Source organism: Bos mutus, chromosome 2 (assembly GCF_027580195.1).
Source record: "Bos mutus isolate GX-2022 chromosome 2, NWIPB_WYAK_1.1, whole genome shotgun sequence".
NCBI lineage: Eukaryota > Metazoa > Chordata > Mammalia > Artiodactyla > Bovidae > Bos > Bos mutus.
In genome coordinates, this window is record NC_091618.1 from 49,887,532 (window position 1) to 49,904,812 (window position 17,281).

General features: G+C 38.8%; 1 protein-coding gene and 1 pseudogene across 4 annotated transcripts in view; one reads left to right on the plus strand and one right to left on the minus strand.

The window, feature by feature from the left end:
- SF3B1 (splicing factor 3b subunit 1) overlaps window positions 1–6,386 on the plus strand; it is a 58,888-nt gene extending 52,502 nt beyond the window's left edge. For 3 of the 4 annotated variants that reach the window (XM_005894585.3, XM_070388768.1, XM_070388767.1), the window contains 5 exons: window positions 1,444–1,564; window positions 1,879–2,010; window positions 3,441–3,713; window positions 5,395–5,611; window positions 5,903–6,386. In XM_005894585.3, coding sequence (XP_005894647.1) covers window positions 1,444–1,564; window positions 1,879–2,010; window positions 3,441–3,713; window positions 5,395–5,611; window positions 5,903–6,061 — 902 coding nt within the window. In that variant the 3' untranslated portion in view covers window positions 6,062–6,386. Of the gene's footprint in view, window positions 1–976; window positions 1,047–1,443; window positions 1,565–1,878; window positions 2,011–3,440; window positions 3,714–5,394; window positions 5,612–5,902 lie in introns of those variants that run through there. The other variant, XR_011467816.1, reaches the window with a different exon arrangement.
- A 9,224-nt stretch (window positions 6,387–15,610) lies between these two features.
- LOC138984997 (small nucleolar RNA SNORA70) lies at window positions 15,611–15,767 on the minus strand (annotated as a pseudogene).
- Window positions 15,768–17,281: the final 1,514 nt, after the last annotated feature.

A 17,281-nucleotide genomic window follows, 5' to 3' on the forward strand; every position in this document is an offset into this window, starting at 1 on the left:
TTGGTTATGGAAGAATTTTTTGTTTTTTGCTTTTTAAAACTTCTTTGGATTTTCTGAAAGTAAAATACAAAATCCTATTTAGGAGTTGAGTGATAATATCTGATACAATTTTTTAACTACTAAAAAATATAGTTAAGTTGGGATGTCACAAGAATCTTACCTCCCAAAACCTATTTATATTTTACTTTAAAAGAGAAAAGAGGGCAAGTTTTAGGACCTGCAAGAGAGGAGCGAATAGTCACAACTCAAAAACTTAAGTCATGGGATAAGAGGGCCCTAAAAATACAGTGTCTCACATGGAATATATAGGAAGGCAATGGTGGGTGGAGAGAACTCTGAAATTTTAAGACTAAATATGATATATTTACTCAACTTGAATAAAATGGTTATGGGAGGTTTTCCTGCTTGCCATTAAGTTCAAGGAATGATAACCAGGGAGAAAAGTGAATCGATCAAATAATCTCATTATTTAAATCCAATACTAAACTACCCTTTCAGCTTTTTACCCAAAGTTAAAACAAGTATATTATAAATCTTTTGGGTGGAGAATAAAGCTTTTATTCTTTAAAGGCCTTATGATGGAGCAATAAATATGGTCTTGTGTTTTATTCTTCATTGTAATTGAATAGAACTATTGCAGCCTTGTGCAGAGTTTAGAGGGGCAGAAATAACCTATCAGGAGGTTGAAATAAGCCACTATTTTTCTTGTTTTAGTAAGGGGTTTTTATGCAGTATAGGACGTCTTTGAACCATTGCATTTACATACAAATCACAGTTCAGCCCTGTCCTCTATATTTGGAGATACTTGCTAAAAATCAGTTACTTGGCCACTTGTGGGGCTCTGGTTTGTAGGGAACTATAAACCATATTGTTGGTCAGAGAAACATGGGAAAAGCAATGGAGAGAGAATCAGAGCAAGCAATTCTAGTTAGAACAAGAGCCCCTGCCAGCTGCCTCCTTTTTTCTCTCTTCGTAGGTGTAAATACCATCCAAGTATGCCCTGCATTGCAGGGAGACTGGAGATCTGTTTGTTTTGCAGTTAAAGGGTAAGGGGGCCCTTTCTGGAAAATTTTGCTTTAATTTACATGTCTCCCTCTGGCTTATATTGTTGTGTATGGCCGGAACATAAGCTGTCCCCATATTTAAATGTCAGTGTACAAATACATTTCAGAACTAAATGGAATTTTTTTGTTGTTGAGTATCCATCATTCTTTAAATCACTTCACTAATTTCGTTCATTTTTATACATACATAATCAGAAGTTGTTAATGAAAAGTTAAAAATTCTGCGTTTGGTCAGAATCTGGGGCTTTTTCTTTCCATAGGCAGCTGTAAGTTTGTATTTATGCCTAGTCACGTATATTACATTGTTAAGTAAAAGATAAAATGAGCAAAGCATGCAGTTTACATGTTAATTGATAGTGTGTTGACTTCTGTTAAATAGGTATGCATAAGATGACCCCACCAATTAAAGATCTGCTGCCTAGACTCACCCCCATCTTAAAGAATAGGCATGAAAAAGTACAGGAGAATTGTATTGATCTTGTTGGGCGTATTGCTGATAGGTAAGCAGATTACCTAAATATTTTTTAAGTAGTATTGGTTTTCACATTTTTATTCACTTGGCAAATTTTGCTAATGTAAGTATATATGGTCAGGCTAATATTTTCAGTGAAATTTCAGTTTGAATGGTAATGAGGGAGTAGCGGTATATTTTTAAATTTTGCTTTTATTTAAAAATAATCCATCTCTTCTGAACAGTTAACAATTTATATAATGCTTAAAATGAGTTGGTAATCATGTTTTGAGAACTGAATTTTTAAATTTACCTTTTAAAATTTATTGTCACAAACAAATTAAACTTTTATTTTTAAACCAGGGGAGCTGAATATGTGTCTGCAAGAGAATGGATGAGGATTTGCTTTGAACTTTTAGAGCTCTTAAAAGCACACAAAAAAGCTATTCGTAGAGCCACAGTCAATACATTTGGTTATATTGCAAAGGCCATTGGGTGAGTAGTAGTTACGTCTTTTTTTTTTTTTTTTTAACTTTGTAATAGACCAATTTAGTGTTAAAAGATGCTTCTGTTTCTGTAAGCTCTTTTAAGGTAAGGTATGAGTAATGCAGTTAAAATAGACTTTAACTAATGACCTTCAATTTTTGAAGTATTTTCTTTCATCTTAAATTGAATTAAAATAGAAGGGTATAAAATTTCATTTGATAACACTTCAGTGTTTGCAGAGAGGGAAACATTTCAGAAGGATTTCAGGTTTTGTTGATTCTTTTTGGTTATTGTTTAAAATATTACGACCAGTTCTTTTTGGATATTGCTAGAACAGTTAACATAGTTCAATTCTCAAGTTAATACTTCATGTGTTTTAAAAATATTTTTCTAGAGTTAATCCACAGACAACTAAAAATTATAACTATTTTGTTAGATAATCTGTGGTTATTTGCTTTCACTCCACCAGAACCAAACTGGAACAGTCATTGTAGAAAATGAGATATTTCATGTACATGTGGCATAAGAAGAAGATATTCTCAAACATAACAAAAGTTGATTATATAATTAGAGTCTCCCCCACCCCTTTTTTGCTAGCTATAGTATATTTTCACTTGTGATGAAGTATTTGTGATGAAAGTCAAGCAATTTGCAGTGAATAGCTGTGCTAATCTTTTAGTTCCTGTGTTCCTTTAAATTTGTGGTAAGATAAATCCTTAAAAAAGGAGAATAAATAGCAAAACTAATACAATTTGTAAAGTTTAAAAATAAAATGAAAAAAAATAAATAAATGTGGTAAAGGTGTGTGGGCGGGAAGATAAAAGGGAAACAGATTTTGTATGTTATGGCATGGTAGACCACGTTCTGACCACTCAAAGAATTACTCATATTAAACATGTAATGACGGAGAAGGCAATGGCACCCCACTCCAGTACTCTTGCCTGGAAAATCCCATGGATGGAGGAGCCTGGTGGGCTACAGTCCATGGGGTCGCTAAGAGTCGGACATGACTGAGCGACTTCACTTTCATTTTTCACTCTCATGCATTGGAGAAGGAAATGGCAACCCACTCCAGTGTTCTTGCCTGGAGAATCCCAGGGATGGGGGAGCCTGGTGGGCTGCCGTCTATGGGGTTGCACAGAGTCGGACACGACTGAAGCGACTTTGCAGCAGTAGCAGCAGCAACATGTAATGAAATGAAATTTCATTCAATGAAATGAAATTTCAGGAAATTTATTAAAAACAATTATATTTGAAAATGAATTCATTTGAATATTTTCATTAAAGTGAACATTTTAATTAAAATGAAGTTCTTAAGTAGAAACAATAATGCCATAGCATAAAATTACTGAGTTCCCATCCTTTGATTATTTTTCTTCCCTCTGAAAAAATTTTGACTTGTATACTAACAGTTTGCTGGCACATTTATTTTTTTCCAGCCCTCATGATGTATTGGCTACACTTCTCAACAACCTAAAAGTTCAAGAAAGGCAGAACAGAGTTTGTACAACTGTGGCCATAGCTATTGTCGCTGAAACATGTTCACCCTTCACAGTACTACCTGCCTTAATGAATGAATACAGAGTTCCTGAACTGAATGTTCAAAATGGAGTGTTAAAGTCACTTTCCTTCTTGTTTGAATATATTGGTGAAATGGGAAAGGACTACATTTATGCTGTAACACCACTACTTGAGGATGCTTTAATGGATAGGTAAGTGACTTGAACTAAGCACAAGAAAATAGTTAAAATAATTCTTTTATTTTAGAACTTACTGAAATAATCATTACATGACCTGCTTATTGTGATGTAGTTAAAGAACGGACCACTAGCCTGGATTTTTATCAAACTATTAATGTGACTGTTCTCTCCAAATAAGGTATATGATATAGGACTTTTCTTGGTGATCGTATGGTTAAGAATCCACCTGCCACTACAGGGGACATCAGTTCAGTCCCTGGTCTGGGAAGATTCCAGAGCCATGAGGCAACTAAGCCCGTGCACTGCAACAAGAGAAGTCACCACAATTAAGAGAGTAGCCCCTGCTCCCTGCCGGTAGAGAAAGCCCTTGTGCAGCAGCAAAGACCCTGCACAGCCAAGGGGGAAAAAAAAAGATACATGCTATAATGGTTCCCCCAATTTTTTTCCCCAAGTGTGCCCCCTCTTCATTTTAGACCCCCCCACTTTTTTTTTTGGCCATGTCATGAGGCTTATGAGATCTTACTTGGCTGACCAGGGATTGAACCTTGGCACCAGTGGTAGAAGTGCTGAGTCCTAACAACTGGACCATCAGGAAATTTCCAATCAACTTTTATTTTAAAAATTAAAAAGAAAATGATGAGCATGAGCTTACTGATATAATGAAGAGACCTGATCTTTTTAGCTTTTTGTATGGCAGGTGAAGCAGAGACACTTTTAACTCCTAAACATAGCCTGCCAGAGCCACACTACTGTCACTGCAGGCCCCCAATTATTCAGATGGTGACCCCTGATAAAGTATTGCTGGAGGTGATGGATACAGTCCTAATACCAAGAAACATGACTTTAGTTGGGACATTTACCAAAGAGGAATACGGATTCATTGTAATCTATGCCTAATAGATTATTATAATAAGAGAAATAAAGATGCTAGTAACTAAGTAGGTTCAGGTGCTTTTTTTTTCCTCTTAAGGTTTAAGAGAAAAAGGTATTTTTTTCTCTTAAATACCTTTAAGGTTCTCTTCCTGGCTTTGAGGGTAAAACTTGTGAACTTGTTTTTATACCTATCATAGACCTTTTATCTGATACTTGTTCTCAGTTGAATAAATTGTAATAAATAAATCAATGATTTGTCATAAAGTCAGTCAAAACATGGGAGGTGATAAAAGTTCTTTTTTCTGGGTTTCAAAAAATTATTAGTCCTTCTCTTCCTTTCCCCAAATTGAATTCTTGAATGAATCTTTTTAAAAAACCACAAGGGAAGGGATTTAATCTCATTTTAATTATTTACTGTATACAGTATTAAATTACTTTCAAAGATTTTAAATTTACAGAGTTCAAAATGAGGTATTACTGTTAATCGTTCGTGTGTTAAGAGTCATGTATCCCCTCTTATTTTTAGTAGCTTGCAAAAATATACACTGTGCTGGGCCTTCTTGCTCCTATTACTATGAAAGAAAAATATAGCTTATTTTTGAGCCATAGTGAGCAGGTTTGAATCATCAAAGCAAAAGTTCTCAAGTAGAATTATTAGTCACTCTAAAGGTATCCTGTGTCAGATACAGGAGGTGTAAGGATGACTCTGCATCCATTCCAAACACTGAATTTGTGATATAGTTTCTAACAGGCAGGCAAGTATTTTCTGTGAAACTAAGACTGCATCTTAATAAAAAGCTTTTTTTGCTCTCCATTACAGGGACCTTGTACACAGACAGACTGCTAGTGCAGTGGTGCAACACATGTCACTTGGGGTTTATGGATTTGGTTGCGAAGATTCGCTGAATCACTTGTTGAACTATGTATGGCCCAATGTGTTCGAGACATCTCCCCATGTAATTCAGGCAGTTATGGGGGCCCTGGAGGGTCTGAGAGTTGCTATTGGACCATGTAGAATGCTACAGTATTGTTTACAGGTAGGTTAAAGATTTTTTAAACAGTACTCATTGAAAAAAGTAATTTAGTTGAATTAAGTCACTGTTCCTAATTATCATTAGGGAGAATATATTTGTGCCATATGGGAAAACAGTTACGAGGGGAGAGAAGATTCGATTTTGTCCTTGCCCACTTCAGTTTTATGGAATTGACATCTTTTTTTTTTTCCTTTCTCAAAGGGAGATGTTTGGAACCATATCTTTATGGTTTATTTGTTAATTGTGTTAAGGTTATGTATTTCTTGAAATAATGTAACCTTTTAATTATTCTAGGGTTTGTTTCACCCAGCCCGGAAAGTCAGAGATGTGTATTGGAAAATTTACAACTCCATCTACATCGGTTCACAGGATGCTCTCATAGCACATTACCCAAGAATCTACAACGATGATAAGAACACCTATATTCGTTATGAACTTGACTATATCTTGTAACTTTATTGTTTATTTTGTGTTTAATGCACAGCTGTTTCACACCTTAAACTTGCTTTGATTTGGTGATGTAAACTTTTAAACATTGCAGATCAGCGTAGAACTGGTCATAGAGAAAGAGCTAGAAATCCAGTAGCATGATTTTTAAATAACCTTTGTTTTTGATGTTAAGCAGTAAACGCCAGTAGTGACCAAGAACACAGTGATTACACACACTATACTGGAGGGCTTTCATTTTTAATTCATGTTTATGAAGATTTAGAATTCATTCCTTGTGTTTAAAGGGAATGTTTAATTGAGAAATAAACATTTGTGTACAAAATGCTAACTCGTGTGTGTTTTTTGAACATGACTTGTAAAATGCGGAACTTTGATAAAGTACTGGTTTCTGTAGAATAAGTGGCTTAATATCGTTTTCTGTCACCTGGTTTTTAGAGAGTAGTTAGTAGAATACAAGCTATATAAAGTGATGGTATCTTTGTCAAAATTCCATTGCTCTGTTGATAAAGACGTTAGGAAGAGTAGGTTTGGGGGTGTTAACCTCAAACTAGCACAACCCTTCCATCACCTTAGAAAATATAGCACCTTTGCTGAACTGTCTTTAATATTATTTTGCACTTGCATAGCGCCTTTCATCGTTGATTTCTCAAAATGCTAATGAATTTACTTAAGGGAAGTAATTGAAGTCATATCCGACTCGTGACAATTCTGTTTAGAATGTGGGAAAAGTAGCTTAAACTTCTACCTGTAGGGAGTGAGGCTACCTCTGAGTCATGCAAGTTAGAATAAGACAATCTTTGGAGTTCTTTGCCCATGTCATGTCATAAGCCACTACTCAACAGTATATATACCTGTTAAGCACCTACTTTATGTCAGCCACTGTGGTTAGTTGTAGGGATGCAGAGGTACTTCTGACCTGCGTCTTGCCCTTAAGAAATACAGTATAGTGAAAAGGGGGAAACATCTAGTTACAGATTACTTATGCTACACAGTGGCAGCAGCTGAAATGTCTAGGTTTGCTTAGTTTTGCTTAAGTATCAGGTAATATATGCCAATAATCAGATAATAATTGATCAATAGGTGTTGAGCATAAGCTGAAATGCCATTCAAATTTAGAAGAACCAAGCATTAATACAGCACTTTTTTTTTATAATAAAGTGTATCTTTGTTTTTCCCTAGTTGGCCAAAACTTTTTTAGTTTTAGGTGTTAATCTTCCCATAGCTATTTTAGTTTATCTCCTTATGTTATAGTGCTTAACATGAACTCTGATGAGAAGTGAGCTGCTGCAGCAGCTTAAACATACAATGGCTCTGCCACAGTAAGGAAAACCAATATCCTGAGATTAGGTTAATTTATTGAACTGTTAATACTTAGGGCTCCCTGTTTTGGAGGCTTAAACTTGAGAAATAGCTTATAATTGGCTGACTTGTACAAAATTAATACTGAGCATTAGCTGATCAGGCAGAATTAGTAACTAGTTTCTTATGTGACATAACTTCATGACAACATGTCAACGGTACAAAATTTCCAAAATCACCTATTTTTAGAAGTTACTGTAACGGTATCCCTCATGCAACTTTAAATCTTGCTGTTCTCTTTTGTGCTTGATGTCAGATGACCTTCAGTAATTACTAATTGTGAAAATTGAAGCATACAATGAAATTTCAAAGCCAAGACTTGCTTTTAAACCAGTCTTTGGGAAATTTAGTTACATATTCAGGTTTTTGCATAAGTTCAATTTGCTTTGGCCCTTGATGTGTATGTGAAACATCTGTGCTTTGTAGTGGCGGTGTGGAGCAAAGACGATTGGAAGTGGTTTTTTACTGATAACAAAAACTTGAGGACAGAGAGGTGAGGCAAATACTGAGGGCTGTGATCGTAAAAGTTGGGACCAAATGAGGCTCACAAATGTTTGAATTATTTTATATGCTTCTGAAATAAGGAAAGCATTTTGTGAGATACTTATGTGAAAGACGCTATGTGATGTTTTAACAAAGACTTTTTCTTTCGCACTTTCCTTTGGTGTTTCTTAAAGCCAAACTTAAAAAGGAAGAAATTAATGTTCTGAGGGGACAGTGGGTGGGTTTTTCTGCGGGCTTTTGTTGGTTTTCCTGTGGGCCCTCTAATGGAATTGATCTCTCTGGCTGTTCAATTTTTTTCTTAATTGTATTTTTAAAGATTGTTGTATGGTGCCCTGTGAGCATCAAGTACCACCAGATGAATAAAACGTATTATATCCAAAGTCTTAGACCAGTTTTTAATCTTAGTTGGTTTTGTATTGTTACTGCACTACACTGTGGTGGTTGTGCCATTTTAGTGGTATTGAACTCTGGGTTTTTTTCCAATTAAGGGAACTTAATGTTGAAAAACCAAAGAATACTGTTTGTTAATAAAGAACTGAAAAACACAGTTGGAGCCATATAGGTTCAGTTGTTTGGTTCTCTGGTGTTTAGTGCTTCCTAAATCTTAAAAGTTTAGATAAAGCAGAAATTGCAGCTGTGTTTTCAACATTGGCATTATTGACATTTTGGGCCAGACACACCTATTGTGTGGGTCACTTTCTGGGCGTTGTAAGACGTATACCATCCCTGACAATCCAGTAGATGGCAGCACCACCCCACCCCAGTTGTGATAACCAAAAATGCCTCCAGATACTGTCGCATATCCTGGAGTGCAAAATCTCCCTAACTTGAGAACTATTTTGGCATTTGTTTAAGCAGGACTTATATATGTCTGATAAAAGTGATGTAAAAAAGCGTTTCATTTTAGGTTGCAGTTACCTCAGTAGAAACTAGATTTACTATTTCATAAATATTAAAAATACCTACTTTGGGGAAACCTGCATTAGTCCTGGGAAAAGCAAGCTGAAAACGTAGGATGTTGACTGGTCCTCAGAACATGTGGCTGAGGTGGTAAAGAGCCCACTTGTAATGCAGGAGACCCAGTTCGATCCCTGGGTTGGGAAGATCCCCTGGAGGAGAGAGCCCACTCCAGTATTGTTGGCTGGAGAAGCCCATGGATAGAGAAGCCTGGTGGCTGCAGTCCATGGGGTCCCATAGAGTTGGACACGACTGAGTGACTAACACACACAACATGTGGCACAGTTGGAACCAGGTGGGCAGCACTGCGGCAGGAATGCCAGCTTCTTGGTGCTCTGCTTTGAATGCAGTTGTTCAGGGCCCTGATTATGTATGACTGGAGGAGGAGGGCAAAAAATGTAGATAGGAAGCTGTAGAATACGAGATGACTATATAGAATACATAGAGAATACAGATTTACAATGTAGTTAAGATTTACTAAACTAGAGAGTAAATGACATTTCTAGTGTTCATGCTAGAAAAGCTAAAAGTTTTAAAATTTGTTAATAGTTTATAATGCAGAAAGATTGTAAAGAGGACATGCTTGTATGTCAGATTAGACAAAAGGACGTTAAATATCTTGGGGGAAAAGTTTTGTTTGTGGGAGTAAATTTTTAATGGGTGAGAGGCTCTGGAGGGAATTTATGTTATCTGGGAGTATCTGTGCTAGGAAGAAACAAAGGATAAATTGTTCATTCCTGTATTTACACCCCCAAACTTAAAAATTTACAAATACTGAGAAGAGTTGAAAGAATAGTACAATGAACATCCATACATCTTTCAGCTAAATTCAGCAATTACAATTGTGTTGCATTCACTGTTTTTAAATAATTTCATGAAACATTTTTTTACTGGTACTACTATAGAGAAAGTTTGGGACTAGATAAAATAGAGCAGGCTGATTAGCAAAAGAAGTAACAATGTGCTTTCAGTGAGTTGGAAGTCAGGGCATCGATGGAGGGATTTTCTTGGACAGGAAGAGAAATCTTTTCTTGTGTCCATAAGGAAGATGGCAATGTGGTGGTTTGTAGGCATGAAAAGTTTGCCCGTGGCATACGGACATCAAAATATAGAAATAATTATACCATTACTTTAGAAACAAGTAGTCATAAATGAGGAAAATCATGTACAAAAAAAATCCAAACCCCCCAAAATTAAACCTGGTAGTTAACTGGTGTCTGTAGTATGTAATGTGTATAAAGTGTAATATGCAACTGGATGAGTAGTTTTGATCACAAAAGCAGAATATAGAATTTAACACATATGGGAGGAAAATCACTTGGCTCCAAAATGATCACCCAGAAAGAACTTCAGATGCCAGATGTCAAGGTCATTGCTCCTGAAAGTTTAGCCTGGAGATCAAAAGTGTTCGTGTCACTTGCAGTTTTTGAGAAATAGACTAATGACTTCCCTGGTGGTTCAGTGGTTAAGAATCCACCTTCCAATGCAAGGGACAGGTTCTCTCCCTGGTCAGGGAACTAAGATGCCACGTGACACCCGGCAACTAAAGCCCACAGGCCACAACTAGAGAGAAGTCCTGGGGCAACGGCATACCACAAGAACAGATGTAGCCAAAAATAAATAATTTTTAAAAATACAGTGTAGAAGGAAATGGCAACCCACTCTAATATGCCTACCTGGGAAACCCCGTGAGTCCATGGGACCACAAAGTCAAACATGACTTAGATACTAAAAGCAAAATACTATGCCAGATCTACTGAAAGGATCTGCATTTTAATAAGATTCTCAGGTGACTTACATTTAAGTTTGAGAAGCATAGGCTACGGTACCATCGCATTCCCAATGTAGTAACGATATGATGATACAAGGGGCAGAAGTTCCTATTGCAGTATAGCCTGGCCAAGTGCAGCCCTTAGCACAAGGGCATTACTGTGCCGCCGTTACCCTGCACGTCCTTACCAGGCAATGGTTACTGCTAGGGACCCTTAGTGGCCCTGCTCAGCCATTGGTTGGTGCTGCAGCGGGTCTCTCCCATAAGCAGCGAACTGTCAGTGAGCCACCAGTAGTGGGCCCTTTGAGTCAACATGCTGAGAGGTGGTGGTTGAGAGGAGAGAGGTAAGAGGTGGATCCCCGCTTTTTCCCCAGGTCCCCCCACCTTACCTACCCAGGAAACAGGCTGGGGGCTGTGTCTTGCAAGGCTCCAGAGCCCCCACCAAGACCAGCTACTGATTGGCCCAGGACTTGAGGAAGTGGTGAACCTCTCCCCTGTCCCCGCCTCTAGGACAATGGCAGTGGCCGTCTGCTTGGGTCTCAGTCTGCAGGACCTATCCCCTGCTGTTTGTGTGCCCTGAGGATCCTGAGGGCCAGTTGTGACCTGGGCTCCTGGCTTCCTTAGCAATGACAGTTGAGCAGGATTGGTGGGGTGGGGGGGTACTGGGCCCTGAGGGTGCCACCGACTGAAATCTGCCTCCTCTTAGCCAGGATGTAATTCTCTAAGCTAGGCCTCAAAGTATGTGAACCGAAAACTTCCAGATGTTCAAGCTGGATTAGAAAAGACAGAGGAACCGGAGATCAAATTGCCAACATCCATTGGATCACTGAAAAAGCAAAGAGAATTTCAGAAAAACATCTGCTTCACTGACTACACTAAAGCCTTTGACTGTGTGGATCACAATAAACTGGAAAATTCTTCAAGAGATGAGATTACCAGACCACCTTACCTGCCTCCTGAGAAACCTGTATGCAGGTCAAGATGGAACAGTTAGAACCAGACATGGAACAACCGACTTTTTACAAAATGGTAAAGGAGTATGTCAAGATTGTATATTGTAACCCTGCTTATTTAACATATGCAGAATGCGTCATGTGAAATGCCAGGCTGGATGAAGCCCAAGCTGGAATTAAGATTGCCAGGAGAAATATCAATAACCTCAAATGTGCAGATGACACCACCCTTATGGCAGAAAGCAAAAAGGAACTAAAGAGCCTCTTGATGAAAGTGAAAAAGAGTGAAAAAGTTGGCTTAAAACTCAACATTCAGAAAACTAAGATCATGGCATCTGGTCCCATCATTTCATGGAAAATAGATGGGGAAATGATGGAAATAATGCTAGACTTTATTCTCTTGGGCTCCAAAATCACTGCAGATGGTGACTGCAGCCATGAAATTAAAAGATGCTTGCTCCTTGGAAGAAAAGCTATTGCAAACCTAGACAGCATATTAAGAAGCAGAGACATTACTTTGCCAACAAAGGTCCGTCTAGTTAAAGCTATGGTTTTTCCAGTAGTCATGTATGGATGTGAGAGTTGGACTGTAAAGAAAGCTGAGCGCAGAAGAATTGCTGCTTTTGAACTGTGGTGTTAGAGAAGACTCTTGAGAGTCCCTTGGACTGCAAGGAGATCCAACCAGTCAATCTTAAAGGAAATCAGCCCTGAATATTCACTGGAAGGACTGATGCTGAAACTGAAGTTTCTACACTTTGGCCACCTGATGGGAAGAGCCAACTCATTAGAAAAGACCCTGATGCTGGGAAAGATTGAAGGCAGGAGGAGAAGGGGATGACAGAGGACAAGATGGTTGGATGGCATCACCGACTGAATGGACATGAGTTTGAGCAACTCCGGGAGATGGTGACGGACAGGGAAGCCTGGCATGCTGCAGTCCATGGGGTCACAAAGAGTCGGACATGACTGAGCAACTGAACAACAACAAAGCCAGGACCTAGACCTCGGAGGGTGAGAGCTGAGCTTCAGAAACATGAGTATAGGCATGAAAGCAAGTTGGCCAATAGATAGCCACAAGATGGTCAGAACACCCTGGGATGCTGCCTTGAGGAAACTTGGGTGAAATTAAAAAGGAAGGGACAAAAGAAGGAGAAATGTTTGGGTTTTTTATGGTAATAGAATCGACTGCTTTTTCCAATAAGGCTCTGCTATGGACTGAATGTGTCCTCCCCAGAGTCACGTGATAAAACCCTAATCCCTAACGTGATAGTATTAGAAGATGCCCTTTGGGTGGTAAAGAGATCATGAGGGTGGAGCCTTCGTCAATGAGATTAGTGTTCTTATCAAAGGAATGATGACACAAATGAACTTATCTACAAAGCAGGAACAGACTCAAGCGTACCCAGCAGACTTGGTGCCAAGTGGGAGGGAGTGTGGAGGAGGCATGGATTGGGAGTTGGGATTCGCAGGTGCAGATTATTACAGATAGAATGGATAAACAGATCCTCCTGTATAGCACAGGAAGTATATTCAATACTGCTACTGCTGTTAGTTGCTCAGTTGCTTCTGATTCTTTGCAACTCCCCACCAGGCTCCAGGCTCCCCATCCATCACATTTCTCAGGCAAGAGTACTGGAGTGGGTTGTCATTTCCTGCTCCAGGGGATCTTCCCGACCAAGGGTTGAACCCATGTCTTCTGCTTGGCAGGCGGATTCTTTACCACTGAGCCACCTGAGAAGCCCCGCTATTCAATATCCTGTGATAAACCACAACAGAAAAGAATATGAAAAAGAACATATATATATATATATAACTGAATTACTTTGCTGTACAGTAGAAATTAACACAATTATATACCTCAATAAAATAAATTTTAAAAAATAAGAAGAGATATGAGAGCTGACCCTCTCTCTGCTCTCTCTCTTGGCAGGATGCAAAGAGAAAATGGCTATCTTTAAAACAGGAAGCAAGCATGCCCTCATCAGACACTGAATCTTGCTCACACCTTGATCTTGAACTTCCCAGCCTCCAGAATTGTGAGGAACAATCATTTGTTTTTAAGCCACCCAGTCTATGATATTCTGTTAGAGTGACAGAAACTAAGAAAAGCTGGTTAGGTCAATGTAAGGTATATATCCACGTTGTTTCTCCTATTAACTGGTTGTAGGAGAACCTTAAGCTGAAGAGATGGAGACTTACTCTTTAAAGGCCTATATGAACTGGGCTGGGATAAGAGCCAGACATCCTGTTGAAAATCCTCTCCCTACCTTTACCATCTTCTTCTTCTTCTTTTTTTTTTTTTAAATTTTATTTTATTTTTAAACTTTACAAATTGTATTAGTTTTGCCAAATATCAAAATGAATCCGCCACAGGTATACATGTGTTCCCCATCCTGAACCCTCCTCCCTCCTCCCTCTCCATACCATCCCTCTGGGTCGTCCCAGTGCACTAGCCCCAAGCATCCAGTATTGTGCATCGAACCTGGACTGGCAACTCGTTTCATACATGATATTATACATGTTTCAATGCCATTCTCCCAAATCTTCCCACCCTCTCCCTCTGCAACAGAGTCCATAAGACTGTTCTATACATCAGTGTCTCTTTTGCTGTCTCGTACACAGGGTTATTGTTAGCATCTTTCTAAATTCCATATCTATGCGTTAGTATACTGTATTGGTGTTTTTCTTTCTGGCTTACTTCACTCTGTGTAATAGGCTCCAGTTTCATCCACCTCATTAGAACTGATTCAAATGTATTCTTTTTAATGGCTGAGTAATACTCCATTGTGTATATGTACCACAGCTTTCTTATCCATTCATCTGCTGATGGACATCTAGGTTGCTTCCATGTCCTGGGTGAAAAGGCAGCCTTCAGAATGGGAGAAAATAATAGCAAATGAAGCAACTGACAAACAACTAATCTCAAAAATATACAAGCAACTCCTACAGCTCAACTCCAGAAAAATAAATGACCCAATCAAAAAATGGGCCAAAGAACTAAATAGACATTTCTCCAAAGAAGACATACAGATGGCTAACAAACACATGAAAAGATGCTCAACATCACTCATTATCAGAGAAATGCAAATCAAAACCACTATGAGGTACCATTTCACGCCAGTCAGAATGGCTGCGATCCAAAAGTCTACAAGCAATAAATGCTGGAGAGGGTGTGGAGAAAAGGGAACCCTCTTACACTGTTGGTGGGAATGCAAACTAGTACAGCCACTATGGAGAACAGTGTGGAGATTCCTTAAAAAACTGGAAATAGAACTGCCTTTACCATCTTATAGGGAATCAAATATAGTACAAGTTTACCAGTTGGCTCTGGAGTTCAGTGGGACTTGGATCTATAACCTGGATATAACATTTAGTGCCTACATGACTTTGGGTAAGTTATTTGACCTCTCCATGCTTCAATTTCCCAAGTTCAGTTTCCTAATTTGTAGAAAGGGGATAATAATTGTACCTGCTTCAATAAGTGGTGATCTTTGTGAAAATTAACTGAGATAATGCCCACAAGGTAAAAAGCCTAAGCATAGTGTTTAATAAAAGTAACAGCTTTGATGTTGCTATAGTTTATTTATTTTTTGACAGAAATAGGGTTTATTGGTGAGCATGATTAAGGAAGGGACAGCACCGATGCTTTCATGAGTACAGCGTCCGCCGTTTGTCCAGGGAACCATGATTAGGGATGTATTTGACCCCACAGCCATCCGGGATGACCCACTTTTCTGCCACCATGTTTCCAGATTCATCCACATTAAACTTAGTAAATCCCCACTTCTTGGAGATGTGGATATTTTGGTGGCCAGGGAACTTGAACTTGGCCCTGCGGAGGGCTTCAATCACATGCTCCTTGTTCTGCAGCTTGGTGCAGATGGACATTATGACTTAGACAATATGGACCCTGGCCACTGTGCCCTGGGGCTTTCCAAAGGCACAGTGCATACCTGTCTGGAGCCTAGATTGGGGACAGCAGGCCAGTCATGAATGCCCACTAGAAAGAGTTGTCTCCAAGGTCCTTAGGGCAACCTATATAGGCAACAGGTTGTATACATGACTGAGAAGGCTGCTGTTTGCAACCATTGCACACTGGGCCCTCATGGTATTGTTCTTTATTATCACGACATAGGAAATCCGTTTTGTCATGTTAAAATTGGAGGAGATGGATGTTGGTAGGTGGCTTGAGGAGAAGACTTTGTAAAACATTCGTGAGAAAGAATGGGGCCCTTCAGGATTGCCTGAAAGTCCCTTGAAACTGTGGGTATTCTTTAGCATTGCTCAGCAGCCCAAGTGGCTGGAGAAAACATTTGATTGGATTGATGTCAGGTGCAGCAGAAGATGCGAGAGGACTAGGGGGCTGGCCTGAGCTCAGCTGAAGACCTGGAAGCATAGGTTTACGGTTCAAAGAAAGAACTTCTGTCACACAGTGGATAGAAGCACACTTCACTTCTCAAACTTCAAGTCTTTGGAGATAGTGACACAATACTGCCTTACATACATAACTGATGAGATAACACATTTCATTTTCTTGTGGGCATTTTTACATTTTCATTGTATTGAATAAACTTGAGCAAATGATCTATTTGGCTTTTAAGTTTCTGAAAGCATAATTTTAAGGAGATTTGAGAAATGTATTCTCAAGGGTGTAAAAGAAGTATTTATAACTTAAGTCATGAGGCATTCACTTATTCATTCATTCATTTGACAAATATTTACTAAGTGCCAACTAGTTGAAGTCTAGGTGCTCTAAACAGAATTGAAAATATCCTTCCTTTCAAGATGGTGCAGAAAATATTGATGTAATAGTAATAGAAGAGAAAATGCCCAAACAAAACTGCTTGTTAAGTTCTCCATGAAGTCAGAGGACAGAGCTTTCTTCATGTTGAAGAGGGGAGAGAAAGTGTGTTTAGGAGGGAGCTTGAGGAGGAGGGCACACTTGAGCTTAAATTTGAGGATAAGTTAGAATTGCATGTATTATGTTGGAGGGAAGGAAGAAAAACTAACAAAGTAGAGGAGGTTTGGGTTGTGTTGAGGAAAGTGTGGGGCAATGGGCAGCCCTAGTGATATGAAATAGTCGAAGATCAGACAGCCCAAGAAGTTCAGGCCAGTATCTGATTTGTCTTCAAATCTAACCCTCTAGCACCAAGTAGAGCTCCTTCTTCTAGGTACCCAATGCATATTTATTGAGCAAATGAATGAATGAGGTATAATTTTTCATCAGTTTATGGAGCACTTCCAAGGCCATCCTTTAAACTTTATATAGGCAGTGGGTAACCACTGACTATTCAAACTTCATTTATTCAACAAATATTTGTTGAAGGTTTTCAAGTAAGGAAATGGTATGAATTGAACGATGATGCAGGAAGATCAATATTCCTGGTTCAGTTTCTGTATCAGCAGCATAGACACATAAAAAAAAGTTTGTTCAGAGAGTGTTCTCAGGGCAGAATTAGTTTAAAGAAGACGTTCAAACTGACTAAATCAAAGACCCTATCCAAAAATCCTACTCCTATCTCCTTAACTGTGATACTGTGGCCCTGCTGGTTGCTGCCTCAACCCTAGCCAACCACTGCAAAAGAAATGGGCCACTTGTGGAAGGAATTGATACAAGCTGGTTTCATGCTTTTCAAATTACTTACTTGTTTGCTACTTTCCCTACTAACTGCTGCTAGG